General features: G+C 35.1%; 1 protein-coding gene across 1 annotated transcript in view; it reads right to left on the bottom strand.

The window, feature by feature from the left end:
• The window catches only part of LOC145964377 (dipeptidase 1), an 80,240-nt gene that overhangs the window by 17,490 nt on the left and 46,829 nt on the right, over nt 1-15,921 (bottom strand). Inside the window, exons 7-9 of the mRNA XM_083087051.1 lie at nt 5,698-5,874; nt 5,363-5,447; nt 445-520 (exon numbers count right to left, since the gene is read on the bottom strand). Of these exons, the coding sequence (XP_082943177.1) occupies nt 445-520; nt 5,363-5,447; nt 5,698-5,874 (338 nt within the window). The remainder of the gene's footprint in view (nt 1-444; nt 521-5,362; nt 5,448-5,697; nt 5,875-15,921) is intronic.

Here is a 15,921-nt window from a genome sequence, read left to right on the forward strand (position 1 = left end):
GCGGTACGTATTGATTTACACTCCGACCTATATCCAAAGGAAGTCGAAAACTTTCCTACATTTGCACTAGTTTGCAATCAGCTTGGCGGAACTGGTATGCAGAGGAAAATGCGTTTACGAATTTATATTGTTTCCACTTGACAAAAAATCATAATATTTATTTTAATGCGAACAATGCAACTACTATTTGATATTAAAATAGTTGTTATCATACGAATAATTATACACACATGTAATTACCGTTGAATCGATCATTTTCATCGATTACTTTTGAATTATGATGATCTTACTACTCCATTATTCATTTTGATTAATTAAGGCACTTGATGGAAAAAACAAAAAATTTTTTGCTCTTTTATTTTTTCATATTTTAGAAACTCTTGCATTATTATCGATCGCATTTGGACGTATAATTATATATTCCAAATGTATAATTACACTTACAAATTGATCCCGTCGTATCCAGCTCCGATGCCGACGTGATCCACGCCGGCGATCTTCCGCACGTGATTGATGTGTGCTGTAACATATCACGAAAATTGCACGTATTACGTAATCGTCATAATGCCCACTGTGCTTAGCGTACTGCGATACAGAACTCATTTGCCATATAACGAGGAAAATTATTATTAATAATTTGCTACCCTAACTGCGAACTCCGCTGTGAAGTAGACCGGGCGATTTTTCATCTACGATTAATATACCGCGTCATTTTTTCTCAAGAGAATTACCTTACACTTATTCGCTTTGTTCCTTTTCATTGTTGTGTCCGCCGGCAATGCATTTTTACACGTTTGACGTACAACGTTCTCCTCCGTTGCATTTGTATTCAAGCTGCCCTGGTTGTTAATCATAATATAGCGCGAAGCGCATAATAAATTCCGCTTTGAATATAAGAGAATATTGCGCTTGTGCAAATTGAATGAATAATCTGTTGATGTTGACTCATCTTCCTATTTATGTAAGTTGAAAGGGATGGTAAATTAATTAACAATTACTATGATTGAATTGCAAAAGGTAAGAGAAATTGAGAGAAGCGTTAGTAATCTCCAATTGATATATCCGGTACGCGGGATTCAAGTAAATTATATTCTGCTTACTGCTGGCTTTGTAATCATATTTATAAATACAATTTCCACCGCTAGGTAAATTTCAAAGCATTCTCTTTCTCGCGCGTGTTGAGGGTGGATAAAATCGAATAATAATTTGAACAGGTATAATGAAATCATGAATGCGCGCATAAACAATGAAAATTTGCATATCCGTCAGACGGATGTTATTGTTAACTCGGGAATTGTCACACGCGCGCGCGTGCATATATAATTTACATCTCGGTGACCTAATACATCACGAGTATAATTACATTGGGCGAAAAACACAAAATTCAAAAAACAATTTCATTCTCTCATCAGAATTATGAATAAATTTCACATCTCGGCTAATTCAACAAATCGCATTACTTACTTCCGTGAGTTTTTAAAGAAAATAAAACAATTTGTTATATTTTATTGATACATTTTTAGTAGCAGCATTTTAAAGTGTACTAAATAAGATTATTATTTTATATATTGAATAAATTAATATAAAGCTATTACTTTTTTATCTTGCGAGCTGCATTTCTCTTATCAAGTTTAAATTTGGTGTAAAATTGATATTGATGTGGTTTCATTAATTCTTGCAAATATCATCGTATCAGTAAATCTTTCATAAAAATTCAAAATGGATGTAATATTCAAATATTGTTTCAACTTTATAAAATATAACATTTTGATAGGATTAGTTATCTAGATTTATAATCGTGATCGGCCAATTTTTTTATCTATTACATACGTCAGAAAAATATTTATTTAGTGAAAAGCATTTATGAAAGCGCTTCCTTCATTCCTCTCTAGTATACGTAGTGAATAACGGCATGGATACAACATGCATAATCAATCGAATAAATGACATAATTCATAATCGATCAGGCCGTAGAATAACGGCATGCATCATTGCATCGCAATTTTGTTAGAGCTCGAGTTTCTGTGAAGCGGAACATATCAGAAACGTCATAAATTTCGATTTTCGTGTTTATGCCGCGCGTTGTTCTCGCGCGTTATCTCCATTATATCGTAAATTATATGTCGAACGACTCGGCGTAACGTGGTATGGTCTTCCAAAATTGATCATTATTCGTGAAGTCATGTCATTGCCAAGCACTAGCCTAGAAAATCACGTATCATGTAGGATGCTGAGACCAGCAGATAATCTCTAGTTCCTCAAAAATTTCGATTTTAATAATAATAAAACGGGAAATTTCTAAGTTTAGATATTTGGATAATTTTACATCTCTCATGTATTTTTATTGAATCAGAAAATTATATTTATATCATAATTTTAGCTGTGGATATGGCTAAAAGGACAAGAGAGAGAAGTGAAAATTATTTGTATAAAGATTTTCGTAAAATGCTTCTCTCTTAAAGAAGCGAACGACTTTGTAGCGTGACTGTTGCGTGTTGTCGTAAACGGAAGGAGTTACATTTGCATTGCATCTCGTATATCGTAACAGTTGTGCCATTAGCAGGTTGCCGTGAGATCTTTCGATTTGCATGTACGATGTAAACAGCACGGTTGATGTTTGTTTGGACAGAATAACGTGCGAATGTCTCTTGAGATGCAACGTAGGTGTATTTTGATGGTTCGCGTGAGAAACACGTGCAGTACAATATAGTCGCACAAAGCGAAGAAGCAACGCGTTTCCGTAAGCGATGTAAATCTTATTTACAATCAAATATTTACAAACAAATTATTATTTTACATTTTATAATATAAAAGAGATCACAATATTACATCTCATGAATTATTTAAAAACTTCCATTAAATATATTGTTTTGTCAATGGATTGGGAGTAATTTCGCGCTGAGAATAAAAAAAAATTATATTTTTTTAATACAATGTTTACACCGAATATTTGTAAAAAATTTCTCGAATTCGGAAATGGTTAAATTAGAGGTGCAGATAAAACTACGTGTCGCGCAAGTTAAATAAAAGGGCACATGTGGATTGAAAGTACTTTCGCAATCGTGAATGTATCTCGCCGGAGGAAGATAGATAGGTAACTCTTTTAACGCGCGCAAACTGCGAGCTGGAATCGAGAAAATTGCATTCGCATTGTAAACAAAGAAGCAGTCACTCGGTAAACGTAATGCGGGGAATTGCGAGCTGTGATAGCGCGCGTCGCGTTATTATTAACCGATGGCGATTGTTGAGCACGCGCGCGCGACGACGGTCGCTATGGGATCATCCACGCTCCGATGGAACGCGATGCAACGGGATGTGGAAAGCGAGGAGGAAAATGACGTAGCGAGCGTGGTGAGAATCAATCATAAGCGTAATACCCGCTTCGAATGGCCAATCCGGCGAATCGCGCGAATCGCACAATCCCGAAATTATAATTGTGCACCCGGTATATAACGCACATTTCCTGTTCGCGTCCATAATTTTCTTCCCCGCTTTCCCATGGCGGACATAATTTTCTCCGCGGCTCTGTAACAGTCGATGTAAAGCAATTATAGAGATGCCGGCCGCGGAAGGAAGCGATTATTCAGGCACCCGGACTACGCCCGATTACGCGTCCGACGCGCGGCCATCCGGGCCAGCGATTATTGTCCGGACCAGCGATATTCATTCTTTCTTTTGTTTCGCTTTTCGAGATATGCGCGCGGCACAATTTGACTTTTCAATTCCGCGCGATTCAATAGCACGCGATTGAAATTTGTAACGTATCCTATCCGAGGGCCGAGGAGATGCGTTCTATTCCCCGGTGCGATATTATACGTCACATTTGCCTATTCTTACGGAAGGCGCATGAAAACACTGGGAAATGGCGACACGGGATTATTACGATCCTAGTAAAACTACAAATCTTGCGGGGTTCTCCGAGTTTGCATCCCGCGAGATCCCGGGAGATTAGCATGAGAAAAATGGACGAAATTAAAGAATTTATTATCTCGCGTTTATTATCTTCGTGGATTAAGAATTATGATAGTCTCCTACGCCGTTTCCTCGGCTGTAATTTAACAGAGAGAGGGAGATAAACGTTCTGTGTCGATCTCGCCTTTCTCCTTGTAGATCTGAAAATTCACGTCCATGTACAAAAACTGACACCGCTTGGCAATACCATGGAACGGAATTGGCTGCACCCGCGGGAAAACGTCACGAACATTTCACTTTTTTGTCGCATTTGCCTGCAGAAACGTTCGGGTTTTCGCAGGATGCATTTGGAACCGCGGTTTGGCCGCGCAAAGTGTGAACTTTGGATTACGGGTGTACTTCGTACACACACGATGGCCTCGGCTTCGCGATCGATCTCGCTCGAAAGTAAAGAGTTAACTTTATCAAACGTGGCACACTTGAAATGCCAGGAAAAGTTACACCATTATACCACAATGGAATGGAACTGTATTTTTCTTTAGATTGCTTGGCTACCTAAATTAATGATTTAAGTCGATTCGCACTTTTTGAACGAAAAATATGATATTCCGTTTCAATTTAATCTTGGAGTCTATTGGAGCTACATTCTCGATTAAAACTTCGATTCTATATCTTTAATTGTATTAGATATATATATATATATATATATATATATATATATATATATATATATACATACCCAAATATACGGACAAAGCCCTTTACACTACGCGATCTCAAATATTAATGCCTTCGAAATTTCAAGTCGCTCTAACAATAATGCAAATAAGATAGCGATCTGTTTGATACTTAACGCTCGACCTAGTCGCTTTAGCAGAGAAAGAGCTCTGGAGATGTTCATTTTGCGATGTCAATGGCGACTTTGAAAGGCGTGGCTTAGCCGCGGAAACCATATCAGTCGTGAAAAAACTAAGTGCGATAATCTTTTCAATTAGCCTTTACTGAAATATAAAAGCAGGCGATTGTCATCGCCTGCTCAGAGCTACAAGAGATAAAAGCGGCAAAGTAACGTTGATTACACTAGAGAGAAGGAAGCTTAATGAAGAAAATTTTATTCAATGCTCCAATTTATCTCATTTCGAAAAGAATACAGAAATATAAATGCGGGAAATAACCGATTCCATCAGACGTCGTATTGCATATACGTGTATTGTGTTTTATTTTAAAAAGTCCGAGATAATGGTGCGTTTCGGCAAACAAATATCATGCGCTTTAAGCATGTATAGTACCTACAAATAATTGGATTTCATTTTCGAAAATTTTATTAACGCATCGTGCTGTGCAAACAAACTGACACTGTAATATCCGTTTTTACGAGTTCCGATGTTAGGTTTTGTGCAAATACTGCGAATGCATTAATAATTAAAATTAAACAATTCTCATTGCTCACCTGCTACATCCTCGAGCGTCGATTTTTCGCCACAGCTGATAAAATGGGGGTAGAAGGATACCATAACTATACCACCGGTCTTCGTCTGCGAACAAAATATCCACGTTTCGCTTAATACGATTTTTGAATTAAATAAACTATAGAAAAAATATCTGATTATTAATATAATTTATGAAATCTAGAGTTCATATGAGATAAATTATCATACAATATTTTCTGAGCAAAAATAGCAGAATCATTAAATCTGAAAAATTATATATGTAAATCCGTTTTGTATGAATTAAAACGTTGCATGCATTTATTATCTTTAACAATTTCGTTATCGAGGCACTTACTAAAGCTTGCAACGCGTGGTCAGGCACATTTCGCGAGGAATTGCAAAGAGCGTGGGCGCTGCTGTGGCTGAAAATCACCGGCGCTTTCGATGTCATCATGGCGTCTAGCATCGTGGGCACCGAGACGTGGGACAGGTCCACCATCATCCCGAGTCGATTCATCTCCAACACGACACTCTGAAAAATCACTTCGACGTTAAATAGTTTCGATACTCGCGAGCTCTCGCTTTCACGATATGATTTCGAGACATTGGCGGATTAAAATATTTCAAAGAATGTTACGATTTTAATGTCGAAAGACATGCCTTTTGGTGCATAATTTCTCGAATACTTACGATGGACATTAATCTAGATTATATATAAAGCGGCTCGAAAGGATCCATTGTGTCATGTCGATGACAGTGTAGTCGTGCAACTTTTTATCAATTCTTCTTTTCACTATTTTTTATAGCCTTGATAAATTTCGAGTCATCTATTCAAGAGCATCTTTCCTTGTTTATTTTTGATTTTTTTAAGATTAAGGTCTGACAGAAGGTTAGTTATGTATCTGCCGGGTTACTTTCCGAATTAAATTTCGCATTGGTGATGAAGCGAATGGACCAGTTTATAGTCCGCGCACGTTAGGTCAGTGACACTTATTGCGCGAATCGGATTGAAGTTTAGAACGAATTCTTTCCGAGGCTGCAACCCCCCGAGAAGAATGCCAATGCGAGTTGAAACGTCGGATTTTCAGTATCTACCAATCGATATGTTTAAAAGATAACAATATCATATAAGATTTGTAGAAACATATTGTAATTTATTGCAGATTTATAATGCGATACTTTAAAAATCTAATATAAAATATCGTATTATGTTCTAGAATATAAAATTACAAGATATATTTTAACAAATCTTATATAGTATTGTTATCTCTTAAACATATTGATTAGGGAATTTTTTTTAAATCATAGATTTTTTAGTTTTAAAAACAAATTCGCAAAATTATAATAAGATTACTGTGAAACGAAGTTAGTATTAGAGAGAGATATAATTTTAAATAGTATGTTTCATTAACAATGGTATTTGTATTTTCTGAAACCAAAATTAAAACTCGCTAAACGCTTTGACACGGAAGAATTATCCTTGTTAGGAGCCAAGTTGTTGCACGAATTCCGATTTCTTTCCTGCACGGAGAACGTTATCTCCGTTAAACGAGAATGCTTTGTTAAACTGGCAACGTGATAAACTGAACGTCTAAGGATTCCTTCTCGGCTTTCTTATTCCCCACAGCTTTGCCATAGTTGTGTTTCTACTCTTTTTTTTTCTCGCAAGTCGTGACGAATTCTTAGCGTGACTTCCGTCTCGTTTCCATTCTAGATGCTTCAAGTACGAGGGACCGAGACGGAATTCTCGTTATGTTGACAGATAAATAAAGAAAACTTCAATATATATGTCTGGATGAATCTTATAACAGATTGAATGGCGTATTAAATGAAGGATAAATAATAGGAAATACATAAACTTGAGCGTAAAAAAATTAACAGTCAAATTTTTGCACGATATTTTTGTTTTTTTATGATCTTCTTGAGTTCTCTTCTTGAGATTTCTTTATCATATTCTATTCTTAAGAAACTTAAAATGCACTTCTCTTGAACAAGAATTGGACAAATTTTCAAGAATCAGAGGAAGCTTGCGAAAAATCTCGTTGCATAGAATCGTGGAAAGAGAAGAGTTGGGATGCGGTTGGGATTGGATACGTGCGAGTGACACGCGATAGGGTGGTTTTGTAGGTTGGAGAAACCCTGATGAAAAGGAGAGAAAGAGGAACGGAAGAGAGAGAAAGAGAGAAATGCGCGTAAGCCTGGCTCTAGCGATTCTTTTCCATTATTCAAGCAATTTATTTTCTGAAGAGGCATCTCATGTGTTTGCGATCTAGCCAGACTTTTCACTCCGTTTACCTCCCCTTTATCTAGAAACAATAAATTTTAATGGAATTCTTTCACTAACGAGCAAAATAAAAAATAATTACGATTACTTAATTTGCAATTCTGTTTCTATTCCGGTAAAGTGGCTGCTTTCTTTTATTCTATTATTTTTATAAAATATTTTTTGCCCAAAAGGACGTAATTTACAAGTCATTTAGAAATCAGGGAAATGAATGGAATCATGGATAGAATATATTCATACATAAACATTTGATTAATGAAAAGGGGGAGACATTTCTCTTTTAGGGGACATTATTGCCCTAATCTATGAACTCGCTACTCCCCCAGCTCATTCATAGTAAATTTATTTCTTTTGGAGGCTGATGATACATATATTTTCTGGTTATTGGAAAGTTCACCCTTTAGTATCTCTGGGATGTGTTAAGGTAGCGCAATGGCGGTTGGTGCGACCTATCGGTCGACAGGATGACGAATAAGCTTCATTCTCCCATGAGTCCTTTTGAAAGGTATCCACTCGTATCATAGATATGTTCTTTCATTCATTGCTCCCTCAGGTATTTTTCGGAGCGAAAACTGAAGGAGGAGCCGGCACGTTTATTCATTCTCTCTTCACCCCTGTGTCTAATTTTTTATTTTTGATTTTGAGACAAAGCTAATTCATTTTGAAGAAATAAATCACAAAATCAATTTTCTTAATTTGTAATATTATTCAATTATTCAGAAATAAAATTTCATTTCACATAGAATACCTTCAATTGCTCCAATTTAAATTTTTATTAAAAGTTTGTGTTTTTATAAATTTGATATAGAATTTAAATTTGAATATATTAGAAATATTTATAAATAATATAAATTTGAAACATAAATAGAGATTTAGAAATTGAAACATAAATACAGAAATATTTTTCGATTTATGTATATAAAAAATGTTTTTTTAATGAAAATAAATATTCCTCTGTAAGTTGAATTTTTATACGAACAAATAATACATTTCTCTGGAAAAAGTTAGAATAGATAAACTATAGTTTTATTCTCTTTTTTTAATAGAAAATAAAATAATTGTAAAAATAGCTCTATAAATGATACATTTTATAGAATTGTTATTGATATTTACTGTATATTGTCCAAATAATTATATACTAATAATGTGATATTTTTTATTTATTTAATTTATAAAGTAGAAATTAAAAAAAACAAAATTTTTCTAACAACTTAGCAATTTTTTATCTATTTTCTTTACTTTACAAGATAGAATTTAATAAAAATTTTAAATTTCTTTAAAATTTTTAAGATAAACGTTTTAATTGAACTCTTCTCTCTTTCTTTGTAAACAAAACTAGCGCAGAAAATGTGTCATGTATTTTAATTTTGATGTATAAATCTCTGAGATTAATAATAATCGGTTTCTCTATAAGTCTTTCCAAAGAAATTTTAAAATTATTTCAAATAAACAAAGTTATATAACATTTATCTATAGCAGCTATTAAGATCTCAGCCATTGACTATAACATTGAGAAATAGTACGTTATTATATCTGGTTCAGCGTTACACACAATTAATTCGATTATCTTATGTGCATTTTCTGAATCTGTGGCATCCAAAATTGAATTTCCCGAAATTATACTGATTTCAATCCCCGCAATTCCAATGTCGCTTTCCGGGTTGCATTTTCCACTCGAGAGATTCGCCCGATCGAAACGGACTAGCTAAATCTCGGACAAGATTCCAGTGCGGACCACTTCCGCGGAAACAAAGGATCAGCGGGTGACGTCTCGCCTTGGTCGCATAGGAAATTGCACAGTTTGAAATGTCGAAAGTTTTTCCGATGGGTGATCTAACAGAGTCGGAGCCAAGTCGGGCCGAAAATGCGCCTCTGTCCGCGATTGCTCGCCCCGTGGATATGTATGCTCGTGAAACGTTCTCGCTTTGATTGATTCAAGTTGGCGGCGACGATCGGGATGGCCGATCATTCTGTTCTTCCTCGATGGTAAAACTTACCACGTCTGCAACACAGCCGCGCTTTGCCGTCAACACCTACGCCCGCCGTTATCGTCCAACTTCAGTTTGCGAAACTGTCGGCGCCCTACCGACTATTTAAACGCGAACTCCTAGAACAAGCTATCGCATCTGGCCTCAAAAGGGCGCGGCCGGCCAACCCGTAACGCTTTCGGAAACTTATTGGCCAGCTGTACTGCCATATTGCGTCTTTGCGAACATCCGTGTTGCTCTTTTGGTATCTGGCTGCCACGAATTAATTCAGAAACTGTTGCGGTAACCGTCGCAACTTTCCTTCGGATTCAGATTGCGGATTCTGATTCCGTATAAATATACGGTTTACTATATATTGATCGTAGATTTTGTGCAGTTTCCATTATTCATATTTAGATTACACTATCAGAACACTTTTTATTCTATTTATATTGTATTTGTATTTATAAAAATATATTAAAATTACATAAAGCATATAATAGAAAATAATCTTCTCTTACTGGCTTTTTCGTTTAATAATTTATTTTATTTCTGATTTGCAAAAAAAGCTCGAGTGAATAGCTATTTTGCAGATTTCCGATAATATTTCAATGTAATATTGCAGTGACTAAATTCGGAGAACCGAGTTCACCGTTACGTTAAAATGAATTAAGTCTTATCTATATCTCAAGCGACTTCAGCGAGGATAAAAGTCGATTTTGGTAGCAACTCGCTAAAGTTTGCCGGTGGATAAGAATGCACTCGTGGCCAGGGATAAGGGACGAGAGATAAAAAGCGAGAAAGTTAATAAAGGACCAGTGTATTCGAAAGTTTAGCGCCTACGAGATGGTCCGTGGATCTCGGGATTTAAGACCGAGTGGACCTTCCGTGAGGAAACGATAATGCAGTTTTAAAGAGTTTCAATATAGCTCGCGAACGGTAATGCGCGAAAGGCACTGCGCGAACTTTATGAAATTAAGGAGGAGGAAGGCTGCAATATTGATAACGTCGCGAAGTCGACCGTGATAAGTAGTTAATACCCGTCTGTGCAAGGCTCTCGGATGCGAGACAAGTATTTCGACGACGCGATTAATGCTCTTACGTCGAAGCCCCTGAGAAATGATCCCGCGAAAGAAATATCGACTATTCCTCACACGTATAACCCATTTCTTCCAACTCTTATCCTTTTTTCACGAAATATTAACCTATTGTCCTCGGAAGTATCTGGGATAGTGTGGCATAATAAATCACCCTTCTGCAGCTTTGCTCGCTCTCTTTCTCTCTCCTTTTTTTCTCTCTTCCTTTATTCTTTTCTCCTTCCCTTTTACTTTTATGAAAGTTTTTATCCTGTTTATTACAATCCCATTCGATTCCATCGAAGCTTCACGAAGCGATTAATCATAGAAGGAGTGAAGTTGTGCTTTAACAGCTACGTACATCGAAAAGCGGAATTTCATCCGCATTCAATAAAGTGCCCTACGTAAAAAATCACTATATTTTTTGTTTAATTATATTTTGCATATCGAAAAAAGCACTTATTCGCTCTTAAACGCATTCAGATCGAGATTGAACGACGTGCAAAAAGAATTACTTGCCCTACTTTGGGCCTGTGTGATCTTCCTATATCTTGCTCCTTTTCCGTGATTTTAGTCTGCGCTCTAAGGGCTTTGCCGAAGCAATTAAGCGAGAGCATCAGGGTGTGACTGAGGGTGCTTTTAGCGCGGGAGCAGCAGCAATCCATAGATATCGGCCACTTTTCGTGTGCGCATGCACGCGAGATGCGAATCGCATTCGACGGATTGCTTTTTAACGTGTACGCGCCTACAAGCGCACATTGGGAGATGCGCACACGTCGCATCGATACAAAGAATCACGTAGAAGGTTGGAAAACGTAGCTTCAGGATATAACAGGGAAAGAGGTGGTATACCTTGTGATACCGAAAGCGACGCTATTTTCCGCTTTCTCGTACGTGGCAGATCATGGAAGCGCGATAGTCGTCCCCTATCTTCTTTCGAAAGCGTTGTTGTAGATGGCTGATTAAATCGCTGATTCAATCGCTTTGATACGATATAGACAACTTAAAATCAAATAACCTAAATCGCATATCGTCGCATATCGATCGCATCACTTGCGATATTATGAAAAAGCCGCGTATACTCTTGATTCGATTATATAAAAAGTAAAAAAGTAATAGTATAGTATAAATATATAAATATATAGCCACAATATAGATATAGAAAATTAATGAAATCTAAAAATAGTTAAAATATGCTTGATTTGTCTTTGAGATCTTCTTTTTTAATTTAAAGTAATACGAGTACTCATTTATAAAACCTTGTTTTATTATACTGTGATTTTATTTCAAAAAAGCTCTTCTATATTACGTACGATTGTACTAGTTCAAAGCTATTTAAAGAAAGAAGAATAAAAAACTAAGACCTTTTAATTTAATTTAATTTTGTGATCCATTTATGTATAAATAAAATATGATTATGTATATAAAATATGATAAAATATTATGTATACATAAAATATGATAAAATATTATGTATAAATAAAAAATATGCAATTGCGATTTTAATTGCGGAATCGAAAAGAATTATGCAAGCTCGTTTTAATTGATTAAACTCATGATTGTATTTTTCATGTTACATGTCAAGTTAATTTTGAATATTGCAGATGAAATGTAATTTAAGATGTCAGCGGTATTCATCTCGTCTTTCACTTGATTAAGCATTCGTACTATTTTCAATTTTCGACAGTCTCTTATTGCAAAATGCAAATCAGAAAATGCTCGATATAACCAACAAAAATTTAAGCTTTTCTTTGATTTCAAGGTGTTCATTTTCTACACTTTCACTGACATTCTTTGTTATTATAAGGCCTCTTATTCTTTATTTATTCCCCTTTATTAACTCAAAATTAAGATCCTTTTATATTTACCTAATTAACTAACTTATTTATTAAATTTTCATAAACAATTTCATTTTATTAACATGAGCTGTAACTCAAATTATTGAATATTATTATTAGACAATTATTATCGATTATTTATTTTACTTATTTTTTACTTACAATTTTATTTATTTAATTATATATATATATATATATATATATATATATATATATGATTAATTTATATAGTTAATGAACTTGATTAAAAAGTTAATATTTTGAAAATAAAAAAGAAATTCTAAATTTTCTATTAACGTTTTAATTTAAATTATAATTATTAAAATAAATTTAAATCCCAAGATAAAACATATATACATTAAAATTAAAAGTAAAATAATTTTTCAACATAAATACATAACTCATCATATCGTATACGAGGTAATAAATCTCGTATTACAATAATTAAAAAACATATTAATTCAAAATACTATATAAATATATCTCTCTAATAAATTTGTAAATATAATTTATATTATTATTTTAAAATAAATAATTATCCCATATTCTCTTCAAAAAATAATTAAAAATAATTATAATGTAAAACCACCTCTAAAATATACAATATTAAATCCTGATATTATTTGATATATTTCTTTTTCACCGCTCATAATGTCCTTTTAAAGGATATTGAAAGCAAAAACGTATGAAAAAATTCGCGCGCGAACATTGTTTAAAGAAGTTTTTTAAAGATGTGAGAAGATGTTAGTCGAATTTTGGAAAATAATTAAATAAATTTCTGCAAATGAGATATTTTATTAATTCGTAATCTTATTAAAGAAATCTATTTTACGCGAAGCTGAGTCTCTGATGATTTTTCATAGTGGATAGATAGGAGTTTGTTTGGAGGGATTATTCTAGATAACGATTAGAAACCGGAAAAGGATTTTGCAAATTGCAATTTTCCACATTTTAAATGGTCGATAAAATATATGATGCGTATTCTCAATATCGCAGTTCCTCTTTTCTCGCGCCTTTCTTTCTTCTTTTAGTTTGATATTTATTTACATATTTCTTTATACTATTGCTTGAGTTGCAATAGTGATAGCCGCCTTTTTCTTTTACGAAAGTTTTCCCACTAGAACGATCACTGGTTCTGGTCGAGGGGAATGGACTGAAAGAGAGCGGGATGAAACGGTCCAGGTATCGGATCCTGGTACTTTTCTCGTAAAAGGCGGCTTCCGTACACACGGCTGCTTCATTGCTCACTAGACGAGCAAAGCTTTGATATTATAGTGCACAAGTCTTTCTCTTAATATCTTTATACGAGAAGGAAAAATGTATAAAACAAAAAGATTATCTTATTTCTATTGTACTAAAACAATGATAATATCTTAAAACGATGAAAATATCTTGAATGACAAAGAGAGGATTAATTCTTAGAGGAATTTTACTTCAAGATAATTAAGACATTGTGCAAAACATAAATATAACAAGAAACGACGACGAGTTATGATAGTGTATTCTACAATAAGGGCTTTCCATTATAACGGAAGAGTTAAATAATGATTTTAAAGTAATGTTGAGGAAGCTTAATATATACATCAAAGAGGTCGGTGGAATGCTCGTTAAAATGAAGGGTATGTTCTTTTATATCATCGAGATAAGGGGCTCTATATGACGGCTTCTCTTTTGAAACTTTAGTTCTTGGGATATCGCTGGGAATTTTCAGCGAGTACTTGAAAACCTGTTTATTGCTCAGGTGTAGGTGAGAAATGATACGGATACTGGTTCGAGGTATAAAAGAAAAGCGAGGGATCATGTATAAAGCTTATATCGCGAGACGGGTTGCAATATGGGAGCCAACGGAGCGGAAAAAGAGTACATTTTTTCTGAATTGTTACGCGAGAATATACAGATGTGTATATCAAACCTTATTACATAAATATCATGCGTAGAAACAAACATGGCTAAATTTTTGTGTTGTGTGTACGTGTGTAAATGTGTACGTGTATGTGTCTCTCACGCGCTTTTAGAGAAATATATAAAATTACCGATCACACAACATATAAGTAGAACATGTAGAAGATATGTATGGATTTAAGTATATGGATATTTAATTGTTTATAATTTGCATTAATGTACTTTCAATATATTTTCTTTAAAGTATGGAAAAAAATTCCTAAACATGTTGTACCGCGTTCACGTATTTTGTTATTGTTGCGAAATGACTGTTTTTCGTGTCATAAAAGTTTGAATTATTCCGATAGATTTCCAAATGGAAACTCGCTGGAAAACATTGTACTTCATCCATTCATCTTGATCGCGAGCTTTTTTATGGTCGAGCGGATCCTCCGTGCTTTCTGTAATCCGTGACTCGAAGCGGGAAACGCCCGATTCCTTTTTTACTGGTGAGCAGAACGTCGGCTTATTTACTCGAAATTGTGTCGATACGTAGGTAAGACGAACACGACGTAAATGGGTCGCATGATAGAAAGAGAAAGAGAAGGAGACAGAGGAAGGAAGAGAGTAGATCGGTAAAATCTGTCGTAGTTTCGCAGATAATGTGCATCACCTCTTATAGTTTTAGTAGCGTGTCGGCTGGTTTCACGGTACGTGAAGATTTATAATGTCTCGATTCTCTCTCGGTTCACCGGAGGCACAGTTAGCCAGTGTGCAGTTAGGTCGATTCCTTTTTCATCGTCAAGAAGCGGGAAATATCGCAGTAGAAACTAGGAAAGACGACGAATTCTCGAGTACTTGAATATTCAAGGAGTCGTCTCGTTTTGAATATTCGCGAGCGTTTCGAATATTTATGAGATACAATTCGATACATAAAGTTAAATACGTAGGGTATCGTAAGGTAGAATTCTTCCGTATTATTTATTAGTGACAGATTCTAATTGAAGATTTATCATCACAGAAATAATGCGATGCAAATTGGAATATTCTATGTATATATGCATGAGAAAAGAACGATTGGAGGATTTCAGGATATTTTTTCATCAACGATAGATAAAAACTTTTTCGTAGGTCAACGGTTCGATGTCGAGGAAACATCAGTTATAGCGTTGAACATGACGGCGGCAGTTTCATCGACAAATTCAGTAGATTAAATCGCGCCAGTTTGATTGTTTCGAACAGAGACACGTCGACTCGACACTATCCCAGATGACGGAATATCGGGACAGTTAAGCCAACCAACTGAATTGATTGCGTCGAATTGTTGCTGAGTTGAGAGAGAGAGAGAGAGAAGCTCTGGACTATGCCAGGCTCCGAATCGTATCGCTGTCAAGTTTGCCCCTTGACAGAGACTTGTCCAACGTATGGAAGTTTTCAACGTTTGCTTAACCAGGTTTCGACACTCGAATCGATATAAGGTTTACATCGGTCATCGATGCCAGACGAGTTCAAATTGTTTGTTTGCAATGGACC

The sequence above is a fragment of the Camponotus vicinus genome, unplaced genomic scaffold (assembly GCF_025532165.1).
Source record: "Camponotus vicinus isolate PSW18456_S1 unplaced genomic scaffold, iyCamVici1.0 SCAF_13, whole genome shotgun sequence".
In the NCBI taxonomy this organism is placed as follows: domain Eukaryota; kingdom Metazoa; phylum Arthropoda; class Insecta; order Hymenoptera; family Formicidae; genus Camponotus; species Camponotus vicinus.